The 13,487-nt window shown below is 35.3% G+C and overlaps 1 protein-coding gene across 3 annotated transcripts in view; it reads right to left on the bottom strand.

Moving 5' to 3' along the window:
* MTBP (MDM2 binding protein) overlaps window positions 1–13,487 on the bottom strand; it is a 71,557-nt gene that overhangs the window by 18,687 nt on the left and 39,383 nt on the right. For all 3 annotated transcript variants that reach the window (XM_038555420.1, XM_038555418.1, XM_038555419.1), the window contains exons 14-15: window positions 8,148–8,309; window positions 2,953–3,070 (exon numbers count right to left, since the gene is read on the bottom strand). In XM_038555420.1, coding sequence (XP_038411348.1) covers window positions 2,953–3,070; window positions 8,148–8,309 — 280 coding nt within the window. The remainder of the gene's footprint in view (window positions 1–2,952; window positions 3,071–8,147; window positions 8,310–13,487) is intronic.

Here is a 13,487-nt window from a genome sequence, read left to right as displayed (position 1 = left end):
TGACATTATGGACTTAGACTTCTATTTCTATACATTAAAGATCAATAATATACCAACAATGTGCCCCTTCTTCCTCCTATCCCCTTTATTTTTAAGCTGAAAACATAAACCTAATAAAAACAAACAAGAAAATATTCAAATATTTTCTCTGAATTCCATACTCCAAGAGAGTAGGAACTACATTATGAGTTTAACCTAAATTTCTACATAGCTATTCTCTAATTATGACTCACAAATGTTTCTTAATGAATATTAATCCCAATCATTTTATAGGCTAGATTTGGGATGTTTATAATTTGCATTTATATAGCCCCGAACACAAAGATATCTGAGCAATTTAAAAGCCCAGTTTGTGATAAATTGTACCATCAAGATATGTCTTAGGCTAAAATCAATCAATAAAATAATAGTGCTTTATTTTGTCTAGTGTTTTCAAGGTTACAAAGTACTTTTTCATATATAATCTCATTAAACATTGATAAACTTTAAGTAGAACTGGGATTGTTATCCCCATCTTAGAGATGAGGCAACAAAGTCACACATGTGAGTTAGCCCAAAACCAAATTCTTATGACTTCTGAATTTCACTATGTAAAGAACCTTTAATTCTCCAGTTAAGCTTATTTTAACACAATACAAATTCTGTAAATATGCAAAGTAACTTTTGTTCCCAACCAAAAATTCAGTAGTATCTCCCCGTATTGTTACACTCTCACAAGTATTTGAGTATTGACTTTGCAAATACCATTGGGAGTTACTAAAATGAGTTCACTGATGATAATGTATAGACTCATAATCACTGTATGTAATTTAGTATGAAGGTATGAGGTTAAGGACAGTGAAAGGAGATATACCAAGGTAGAATGAGGTAAAAAAAAAAAAGGTGTAATAAAATAAGCTTCATGAAAAGAAGTAATGTTATAGTCCTTGGGTGCTTAATGAAGAAAGAGAACACTGAGCTGCAACATTTATAAAATACTTAAGAGAAAGGTGATATTTGATCTAGACCTTGAATGACAAACAAGCCTCTGGTTCAAGATGATGGTGCATTAAACATACATATTAACCTCTCCACTCAAATAAATGGAAATCACAATGATGAAGTACCAGACACTAAATTCATAAGAAGGTTGAAAAATGAAAGATGAAAAAAATGGTGGAACAAACAAAAGGGATAAACTAGAGCAAGTGCATAAATGAGAGCTAGAGAGAGAAACTTACAAAAAAATGTGGAATCTGTCTTCTATCCTACAAAGCCACAATGAGACTCTACGCTTGGGCTGAGTGGCAAGGGGCAGAAATCAGGCAATGTATTTTAAGAACCCTACTAGAACAGTTGTTTAAGTATCACCCTCCCACACCCTTCCTTATCCCCACAATTTTATCTCTAAGTGAAAATAGAGAAACCACTCTCTGAAGATCCAGAACTAGATGCCTGTCCTAGCCTCAGTGGTGATGCCCCCAGAACAAAACCCCATTATTTCAGTCTTGAGTGAAGGACTAAGGCTGCTGGCCTTCTGATACCCCCAGAGGTACCCCAAAGTGAAGTCTACCAGGTATGCTCCACCCTGCATCTCCCTGCCCACAACATTCAGAAGACAACAGGCGGGAAACAGGACTACATATATGGAGAGAAAATAAACATCAACTACCTATATAAAGCAACTTCATAATAAATTCTGACCCAGTAACAATCAAGGACCACCAGACATTGGAGGAAAGCTACACATACGAGGAAAACAGCAAAGGAACAAACAGAACAGATCCAAGGATAATGAGATCATCTAAGGAACAGATAAAGTAAGTTAAAAGAAGATTCCAATTAACATCTTTTTAGTATCTTCCAAATTCTCATTGTTAATAAAAGAAGAGATTGCTAATGAAAAAAAAAGAGTTGAGAACACAAAGGAATTATTAGGAATTTAAAATACGACTAACAAAAAACTAAAAGAAGAAAGCATGGGTCAAAAAAAAAAAAAAAATCCCAACTATAGGAGTGCTGACAATATGGACTCCATCTTTGGTCCTCCATCTCCTTCATGTAATGAACTCTCTCAGGACTATGTTCCAGGCCCCTTGGGGGCTAATGCATGCCCTGACCACGTGAAAAGGCTTGTTCTGATCTTCCCTAAAGTTGTTTAGGTAACTAGCAGAGATAGCTTAGTTTCTTTCCCTTTCTCCTCTCTAACAAACAGATGGCTCCAACCAGGTGGGTTAAATCCTTTGACCTCACTACAATGACCTATGCCCATCCCCTCGCTGTATAAAAACTGTGGATTAAGGTCTGAATTTTGTGGAGAATAGCTGCACAGTGCTGGACTGTCATGCGCCTGAAGCACCATCAGTAAATTACTCTGAATGTATGTAATGTAGAAGGTATGTAATGGCCTGCTTCTTTTTTTCCATCCTCAAGTGCCTTCTCAGTTTGGAGGATACTTTACTGTCTTCCCTCCACCTTCTAATACCCAAAACATAGAGCAGTAAAGGTAGCCTGGAAAGGCATTCACTAAAATGTTAACTATGATTATGTAGGGATCCCTGGGTGGCTCAGCAGTTTAGCGCCTGCCTTTGGCCCAGGGCGCAATCCTGGAGTCCCGGGATCAAGTCCCACATCGGGCTCCAAGCATGGTGCCTGCTTCTCCCTCCTCCTGTGTCTCTGCCTCTCTCTCTCTTTCTCTGTGTCTATCATGAATAAATAAATCTTAAAAAAAAAAAAAAACTATGATTATGTACACACAGAAAGTACAAGTAGACACTAGGGAAGAACAGCATGTTCTCAACATCCTACTCTGTAACGCTCCATCTACCTGTCTACTTAGAATACGCATATGTTCCTTTAATAAAGAAAAAATCATTTCCTAATAAAACTAGAAAATACTTATATTTCATAAACACAATGTAAAGATTAAGAAAAAAAATCCATTTAAAAAATACTAAGCTATTTAAATATTACCTCATTTTTTGCTTAGCTTTTTCAAAACTTTCCAAATTTTGAAGAACATGCCTTTCTGGCCATTCCAGAGCATTGGTTTCCATTAGATTTGAAGAAGTAGATTCCACTGAACTGGCATCTAAAGTGAAAGAAACCTACATAAGTACTAAAAATTATTAACATTGAATTTTCTACATGAAAACATATATATCTATATATAGGTATAGATAGATATAGATATAGATATAGATATAGATATAGATATAGATATAAAGCCGTGTTGGATTAACTACACAGTACTTACCTCAGGCACTTATTAAGGATATATCTGATGGCCCAAACAATGCAAAATGCCATTAAAAAGGTTTTTGGAAATGAAAAAAAAAAAAAAGTCAAACGTTATTTTACTGTCTCTTCATAAGCTATGAGCTAGAATTCAGAAAATGAATTAGCTCTATGAGGACTCCTGTGGAATAAAAGCATAATTTGCCTGTTTTTTTTGTGAAATTAGTTCTAAATGAAAAGGAGGCAACTCTATGGAAAATATATTAGATATACTATGTGATTTTCACACCAGAAACAGGAATTAGCAGCATTATCCAGAAAAGTTCTTATTTCTAAAAGAGATTACTTCATTCTCAAAAGTACAATAATGCAAAAAACACAGGATATTCTGAGATAAAGGTTTTCACTTTAGAAAGAATTTTCACTTATCCATTAATGTAATAAGATGCCTTAACATACACAACTTCATTAAATGTTATTTCACTACTAGTAAAATATTTTATATCACAGTGTGCTTATCCTTCTAGCAATGAACTGAGATTGCTAATAACACTTCAATCTTTATCAAAAACATAAAGGGACAGCTTCCATTTGCATTATAAATTATTAGTACATCCAAACTAATTTTAACACTGTCAAAATTATTGTCCTACTTCCAAACCTATCTGGTTGAATTGAATTCCAAACCTATCTGGTTTACTATCACTGTGAACTCTTACACACTATTCTAATAGAGTAACTGAAAATTACTGGACATTAGTTGTTTGACTAACCATCAATTCTGACAAAAATACCCATTTTATTCTTTGGATTCTTACAAAATGATGATTTGATAAGGGAATTTTTATACAAAAAAGAAACAACTGAAACATAAATGAAAACTGAAGCCAACTGCATGTTATTTTCCCTTTATTCATTAAACTATTTAACTTTGAATATTAAAATATCTTTAATGACAATATTGGATTGCCCCCACCAAACACCATCCAAATATACCACACTTCCCATTTCTTAAATAAGGATAGTGAAATACTATTTTATACAGCAACAGCTTTATAATAATCTACTGTTTAATGTTGACATGGCTTTCTACTAAATGTATAAAGCAAATATCATTAGCAGATCTGAGCAATTACTTGCTGAGAACTCACAAGTCATGTTAAATAAAAATAAATATTAATTGTTCCTAAATATTACAATATAATTAATTATTAATGTTGACTATACAATTTATATAAGTATAAATGACATAGGCTAAATATTAAGGAATGGATGGAGACATGCACATGTACTTTTGGGGAATAATTTAATACAATTCTTACAGTAAAGTAAGACAATATTTTATTTATGTGGCAATCAGGACACCATGTTTACGATGAAAAAGCACAAAAAGGGCCTCTTTTTTGTTCTTGGAGAAACCAAGAACACTGCTTTAAAAAAAAAGTCTTACTTTATAGGAGAAACAAAGAAATGAAAATGATACAATAAGGAAATAGGGGCTCAAAACCTCCCCTACACAAATCACAGTAAACAAAAAGGAAGTAATATTGCAGATGATAATATGTAGATAGTAATATAGGCCATCATAGCCTTATGTACATAAATATGAATAAATCACAAAGAAAACTTATATTGTAATTGGCATATTCTGTTTAATAAAGTAAGAATTATAAGTACATACCAGAAGATTCTTATTAAAATACTTAAAATAAAACTGCGATCTTATAAAATTACCTAGAAAACTCATTTGTGCAGTGTGCTTATGTACCCCAATGGTCTGAGGTAAAAGGAGACAGTTACTATATTTTGAGTCCAGATATCTCATTTGACACTGTGAAAGTTTTTAGCAACTATGTGGCAATGGATATATGAAATGGTTATATCAAGACATTTTTTTCATGCTGATTTTCATGTTACCCATGCTAGAGTTTCTACAAAAAAAAAAAAAAAATCAATAATCCTGATGGTGAGCAATAATTCCTGATGAGTGTGGTTGTTAAATAATGGGACTGGCATTGTTGCTTCTTTTGCTGTGTGTTTTGCATTTACTTACTTACTTATTTATTTTTTAAGATTTTTATTTATTTATTCATAGAGACACAGAGAGAGAGAGAGGCAGAGACACAGGCAGAGGGAGAAGGAGGCTCTATGCAGGGAGCCCGACGTGGTACTCAATCCTGGGCCCCCAGGATCACACCCCAGGCTGCAGGTGGCGCTAAACCGCTGCACCACAGGGGCTGCCCTGTATTTTGCATTTAGATGTATTTATTCAAACAAAAGCTACAAAGGATGTTAAAGATCACAACTTCATTCCTGGAAGTCATCTCAAATTTCACTTCAGGCTCTAAAAAATCTTCAAGGTTTCTTTCATTTGTTCAACATGACTTTTGGGAGGAATGAACTCCTATGTGCCAGGTACAGTACTCTAGGGCAATGGAGAGTAGGCATCACTCTTTACTCTCAGAGAACATATGATTCAGAGTGAAGACAAATAGTTAACAAATAATTACATCTATAGTATATAACTTAAAATGTGAAAAATAATTTAAAGAAAGATACAGAAAATGAGTACAACAGGAAACAATTTAAACTGAGGAAGGTCTGGGAAAAAAAGCTTCTTTGAGGAAGTAGCATTTAAGTCAAGATATGAAGAATGCCTGTTAATCAGGTAATGATTGGGAGAAAAGTATTCCAGAAAGAGGATCCTCTGTGTATAAAGTTCCTGAGGTAAAAAGGGATGTGACGTGCTCAAGGAACGGAAAGACTCTCTGTGCCACCAAGGAAACAGAAATGTGGCAATGGAGAAGGTTAGAATCAGACATCAGTTAGGGTTTTTGTAAGCCATATTAAGGATGACATATTCTATGTACAATGGAAAGCAATGACAAAGGTTTGAGGAAAGGAGTGATATAATCTGATTTATATTTTAAAATGAACACCCCTGTAAACAGAGTGTGTTAACAGTGTCCTAGGACTTGACTTCGTACGGGTAACTGTGAGATAAATTTCCATACTTACAGAAAAACTCTGTGTAATGACTTCAACCCTTCCTATCTTCCAACTATTATCTCCTCCACAAGTCCTCTGAGTAAGCCAACTTCTCTCTGGATCTCAGTTTGTTGCCTTCATGACTCTGGGTATAGGTATGGAACTTCTCCCTGGAAAATGTGTTCTCCACTCAACCTAGATCCTATGTATCACTCAAGACCTACAACAGAGTCCCTTCACTCCTAACAACGTGTTCTGTGACTATCCTACCCTACTTATATTCCTCTCCTTTAAATTCACATTCATTTATTTAAAAACAAACATATAGGGCAGCCCAGGTGGCTCAGTGGTTTAGTGCCACTTTCAGCCTGGGGCGTGATCCTGGAGACCTGGGATTGAGTCCCATGTCAGGTTCCCTGCATGGAGCCTGCTTCTTCCTCTACCTGTGCCTCTGCTTCTCTCTCTCTCTCTTTCTCTCTCTCATGAATAAATAAAATATTTTTAAAATAAATAAAAATAAAAACAAACATATAGCACTTCATACCAAGTGACTTTCTAAGCAATTTATAAATAATTCCTTTAATCCTTGTAACAACCTATGCCATCTCTAATTTAAAGATTAAAAAAAGCTTGAGGCTCAGAGAGGTTAGAAAACTTGCCCAAGGTCACACAGCAGGTAAGCTGCAGGGCCACATCCAGCCTTGTTAGTCTGGATCCAGAGTCCATGCTGCAAACAAGAAACTGTGTCTCTCATTTATTGAATACATTTCCCATTTACAAGAAACTTTACACTGTCTCTAACACCTGTCAGATTACTCTGTACTGTTAACTGAACTTTCTTACTGATATGTCATGATGATGATAATGATAATACAAATAACAGCTAACGGCTCTTCGGCATTTATTATGTTCTCACATACGTCAGCTCATCTAATCTTCACAATAACCCTAGTGAGTGGGTAATAGTATTAAGGCCATTTTAAACACGAGGAGGCGAAGGCATAGAGAGAGAGAATAACTGCCCAAAGACATTTGGCTAACAAGTGACAAAACTCAGATTAGAGCCCTGGCACTTGAGCTCCAGAGCCTGGGCTCTTGAAATGGCTCTGTGTTCTATTTTATTTTGCTTCTGAAATCGATCATAAGCCTGCTGAAAGTCAGGGATCCAAATTTTTACTTCTTTGTTTATCTTTATGGTGTCAAACAGAGAAAGGCTTTCAACAGACATTACTGTTTACTTGATTCTTTGGTCATTTTCTTATCAACTTATAGAATAAAAATGATTCTCCTGGAATAAAAACAAAAAATTACCCTGTACTTTTAAAATGCCAGGCAAAAAAAATAAATAAATAAAAATAAAAATAAATAAATAAAATAAAAAAAAATAAATAAAATGCCAGGCAATAATCAAATGCTTTCTTGTTAGATTCTGTAAAGCTTCATTGTATTCAAATATATCACAAGAATAGGAACCGAGAAAATAGAAATGCAAGTTAATATAGAAATGATTTCCTGCTCCTTCAGTGGAGTTTGCTGACTGTTCCTGCTATAATGTATGGCAAATGTGGAGCATCTTATTGTAGGTAGTTTTAATAATCATAAACTTACGTGTAGGTTCTACTGTTCTCATCTTATGAAAACATAGCTTTATAAAAATCCACCTATCTAGCAGCTTAGTAAAAGTAGTAAGAGGAATCACCTTAAAATGATTCTCCCTCTGCTCAAAAACAATAATATTAAACATGCTTAATGAAAGAAGTTTTTAGTTTAAATGGTGAGAAATAGTTCATCAAATACATACACATACTTGTATAAACAAATACATATATCACTGTTTAAATGTATAAAATATTTTTGATCACCATTTTATTGGTTTTAATAAGAAATGTCATAAATGCCATACGTACAAAAAGAATCCATATTTAAACTAACAAAAAACTTACCATTTAACATATTGGAGGTTTTAATTTTGTCTGTCTTTATTGGAATTGTTTTAGGAATAACAGCATCAAAATGCTCTAAAAAGGATTCCCTTGTGAGTATCAATAGACTTTTGAATTCATCAACAGAAACTGCTTCAGGCTGCTTTGCCAACTTTCTCCTTTCTGTAAGACAACAAAAACGATTAGCCATATGACTATTATTCTAAAGACTCTCACGAAATGCCTCTACTACCCTTTTAGGAGAAATATTTTCAAAAGTAAAATAGGTGAATTTCTCCAGCACATCAGCATTCCTATTGCTGTAGGCCTGTTTTCATTTTAACCCCATTTGTAGGTAATGATAGAATTTCCAGTTATGTGAGATAAACAAAAATAGAGTAATCTGTTAACACCAAGAGGTGAAAAATGGTAAAGGGGAGTTTGCAAGTTTTTAGGATATACTGCAGAGCACTAAGAATGTTGGTGTTTATGTGAAAATAACACCTGTAAGACTTTCAGTTAAATGTGGTAGTTGGGACACTTCCACCTTTTTCTTCTCCTTCCCCAAACCTACACTCACAGCAAGGAATTAAGAAAAGGAAAAGAAAAGCAGAAACAATAAATAATGACAGTTTGAGAGTGGTAACTGAGCTGCTACAGCAGAGGAAGGGTCATCTGGGAGCCTGCAGAGGTGCTACTGTGAGGCATTAGGAAGATGATGGTGAGGTCCAGGCTAACGCAGGACTGGAGGCATAGGGAAGAAGCAGTCAGAAGTAAAGGTCTTCACCGTACCCTCAACCCCTCACAGCCAGGAGACTCTGTTCTCATTTTTTTTTTTTTTTCCTGGGGGAGAAGCAAGAAAGAAGTCCTAGCCCATTGAGCATCAGGCACACTGAAAGGTAACACTGAGGCTCGGGTTAAAACTGAGGGACTAACAAGAAGTGTTCATACTGAAAGGTCTGACTCCAAGCCCCATAGCCAGAAAGCTAGCAGCTACAAAAGCTCCACTAGAACGATTAAAGGATTCCCCTTCTGAAACACTGAATGCCCCTGGAAAAAAAAGAGCTTGACCCTGATATTGAAGTGGAGGTGTAGGGATAGGAGCTCTCAACCAAAATGATGACCTGTCACTCGACATCTTTACGGTGTAGATTACCAGACAGTATATTAGAGAAGGGTATGTAAAGCTTCCCATTTAAAAGTGTACAGACAGAAACATAGTAATTCAAAGGGCACCTGCACCTCAATGTTTATAGCAGCAATGTCCACAATAGCCAAAATATGGGAAGAGCCTAGATGTCTATTGACAGATGAATGGACAGATAAAGAAGATGTGGTCTGTATAGACAATGGAATATTACTCACTCATCAGAAAGAATGAAATCTTGCCATTTGCAATGACATTTATGGAATTAGAGGGTATCATACTAAGTGAAATAAGTTAATCAGAGAACGACAAATATATGACTTCCCTCACATGTGGAATGTAAGAAACAAAACAGATGAACATAGGGGAAGGGAAGGAAAAATAAATAAGATAAAAACAGAGAGGGAGGCAAACCATAAAAGACTTCAACTCTAGGGAACAAATTGAGGGTTGCTGGAGGGGAGGTGGGGGGGATGGGGTAACTGGGTGATGGACATTAAGGGGGGGCACTTGACATAATGAGCACTGGGTGTTAAATGCAACTGACGAATCACGAAATCCTACCCCGAAACTATAATACAGTATATGTTAACTACATGGAATTTAAGTAAAGAATAAAAAAAAAAGGTATTGGGGAAAGAGGGACTCTGCATTTCCATGGTCTTATGCTTACACATGTAAGGAAGGACTTTGATCCAGCAACAGTTCTAGATCCTGTCTCCCTCGCATCACTCACAGAGCTAGTCTGGAGTAGAAACAAGGCATGCTCTGATCAGATCCTTCTCTCCAACTATCCTCCGAGCTGGCAAGTCCTCAGGATGCATGCTCCCTACCATATGGTAAAGGCCCTGCCCCCATTGGGTTGATATGTATTTGTCCAGTTCTTCACTCAAGGAGGTTAGCTCAACTGGCCATAGATCTAAAATGTCATATCCTTCAATACAGCTTTTATTTTTTATTTATCTCCATCAGTGTTTCTTAGGTTTATTTCTCAATTGGTTCCAACTTTAGGAGAGTAAAGAGGGGTTTATTTGTTGAGACTCTCAAATCAGAAAAGTCCAAAATGAAAAAGAGAAATAAAGCAAGCGAAAGGAAAAAGAAGCCCAGCAGAAACAAACAAAAAACCTGCAGGGAACAAAAGCAAGTTTGCTATAATTAATATTCTCAGAGAACTAAGAGAAGATAATACACCCCATGAAACAAGTACAGGATCCTTAAATAAAAGAAAGTACAGGATCCTTAAATAAAAGAACAGTTGATGAACAAGAAGAGACTTTTAAAAATTAAGCCCATGAGAGCTCAAATGTTAAACATTCCATAAAAGGGCTTAAAAAAAAAAAAAATGCAGGCAGCCCCAGTGGCTCAGCAGATAGTGCCGCCTTCAGTCCAGGGCCTGATCCTGGAGACCTGGGATCGAGTCCCACATCGGCCTCCCTGCATGGAACCTGCTTCTCCATCTGCCTGTGTCTCTGCCTCTCTCTCCCTCTCTCTCTCTCTGTCTCTCATGAATAAATAAATAAAATCTATTTATCAAGATATTGCCCAGAAACTAGAACAAAAAGAAAACAATATGGAAATAGGAAAGAAAATTTGGTATTCTGTTCAGGTATTTTTATATGCTTAACAAAAGTTCTAAAAAGGAAAAAAAAAAAAAAAACAGGAAAGAAACAAAATTATTAAAGATAAAAGTTTTCAGATTTAAGAATGTGAATCTTCTATTGAAATGGCTCATCAAATACATAGCTTAATAAATATAGGGCAGAGAAAGAGAATGGAAAATACATACACAGCACGATTCAGAGTAAAGCTTCTGGAGATAAAACATTCCAGAAAGGGGTAAAAACAAGCCAAAAATAAAACACTACAAAGGATAAGAATAGTATTACATTTCTCAATAGGAACACAGTCACACAGAAGATAATAAAGCAATGTCTTCAAAATTCTGAAGGTAGATGATTTTCAACCTAGGATTCTTCACAATCTATCAATCAAGTAAAGATATTTTCAGATACGCAAGAGCTTAAAAAAATTCATGCTCCACAAAGTTTAACTCAAGTAGTTACTGAAATATATGCTCCAACCAAGTTAGAGAGTAATCCAAGGAGGAGGGAGAACAGGGGTCTAGAAAAAAGGAGACTCCAAAAGAAGAGAAGAAAGAGAAGTCTCAAATGTTCTGCTATCAGAACAAAATATTGAACACTCTGAAAAAAAAATAAAGAGAAATAAAAAGAACTGCTGTCTTTGAACATACAATGAATTTAATGGGAAGTATGTAGAAAAATGTTGGGGCCTCTGGAAAAACATAATAATATTTTGCCTGTATGGAAGAATGGGCAAATTAAAAATGATTATCAACCATAAGAAAAACAAAGATTATACAAGAGAGGTGATATTATATATATATATATATATATATATAGAGAGAGAGAGAGAGAGAGAGAGAGAGAGAGAGAGAGAGAGATGGATAACAATGTTAAAACTAACCACTGATTTTGCCAAAATTCAAGACTTCACTGTAAAGGGTGGAAAGGGAGAGTGAAGATGATATGAGAAAACTGAGTCTTAATCTTCCATAGATAGATGCTAAGATAATGTCTTCAACTGGCAAATTAAGAAACAGCAGCATTCAGATACTATTAACAGAACTGGAGGAAATGTTAAGAAAACCAGCCAAACAGCTGCAGGTAGCTGCTGCAGAGAGAGGCTGAAAGATGGAGAGGAGACAGTAGGGTACTGCTAGTGTCCACATCAAGTTTGTCAATACCATTTGCATCTTAAACTAGACCCATGTATTATTTTAATAAAAGTATGACATTTTTAAAACACTTCTGGACTAATAACATGAGTAAATAAAATAGTAAATTGTAAATGCATAGAGAATTCAATTCGACATTTATTATGTATTGTATACAAAGCACTGTGTTGTGCCCTTAGGCACTGAGAATTAGAGCCCATTACTACATGAGGGCAATACATAAATATTGCAAGAGAGTAGACTGAGAAGAAAGCAGCCAGCCTAGAGGTCCTACTTTGGAACATCAGTTTTACGACAATGCCTCTGCAAAATCCCACCTTCCCAGTGTGGATATTGGTAGGGTCATTCCAGTTGTGATCCAAGATAAGTAACACATGGTTCCTGCACTCAAGAACATTAGTAATGGTAAAGCAAGATTGTAAAATATACTGTTGTTATTACAAGTGAGAAAATAAAAAGCAGTGAAGCTTTTTATGTGAAGCACAATCTGCTGGGTGCCATTCTAAAACAAAAAGTTATCAATGATTTGTTTTTATCTGAACGACGCACAATAGGTAATGTGCTTTAGAACTTAGCTCTACACTTTTATTAATGTTAAAAATAAACAAATCATGAACCTAACTCATGCTTATTAAAACAGCCAACTATATTACAACATTGGGCTATCTGGAGAGTGGAGTAAGACTTCCTCCTGGCCCTGATGTCAGAAAAAGAAATAGGGAATAGATGAAGTTTAACAGGGTTATGAACGAATAATTCACTGAGGCAAAAAATAATCTATAAATAAATGAGTTTGCACATGGTGGCAAAATTCTGGGAGACAAATATTGGACTAAAGTCTAAAAATGAATCAGCAAAAGAATGCTATTCCTGAGAAAGCTAGCAAGAACTTAGCATTTATTAAAGAAAAATATAGAGGAGAATATCTAAAAGTACCAGAGACTGAGTGTCAATCAGGTTTGTATTAGGTTCTATAAATTTAAAAAAGATGTGGGATGGGCAGCTCTTGTGGCCTAGCGGTTTAGTGCCGCCTTCAGCCCAGGGTGTGATTCTGGAGTCCCAAGATCGAGTACCACGTCGGGCTCCCTGCCTGGAGCCTGTTCCTCCCTCTGCCTGTGTCTCTGCCTCTCTCTCTGTGTGTCTCTCATGAATAAATAAATAAAATCTTAAAAAAAAAAAAAGATGTGGGAAACTCAGAGTAGTGACCGCAATGCTGGAGTGAAATGACAACACTGTTGTTTTGGATTTATCTTGCATCATAATAAATAGTCTTTATTTAAAACTTATCTAGCATTCTTTTTTTTTTTTTTTTTTAATCTAGCATTCTTAAACCTTTTCTTTAAAATAATCAGTGAACAAGATATTAACATTTTCAAATATAAGAAGTTATGAACTACCAAAAAATCAAGTAAAAAAAACTATAAAATTATACAAATAATTCTAATATAATAGTATTAAA

Source organism: Canis lupus, chromosome 13, assembly GCF_011100685.1.
Source record: "Canis lupus familiaris isolate Mischka breed German Shepherd chromosome 13, alternate assembly UU_Cfam_GSD_1.0, whole genome shotgun sequence".
NCBI classification, from domain to species: Eukaryota; Metazoa; Chordata; class Mammalia; order Carnivora; family Canidae; genus Canis; species Canis lupus.
This window is presented reverse-complemented; position numbering and strand designations above follow the sequence as displayed.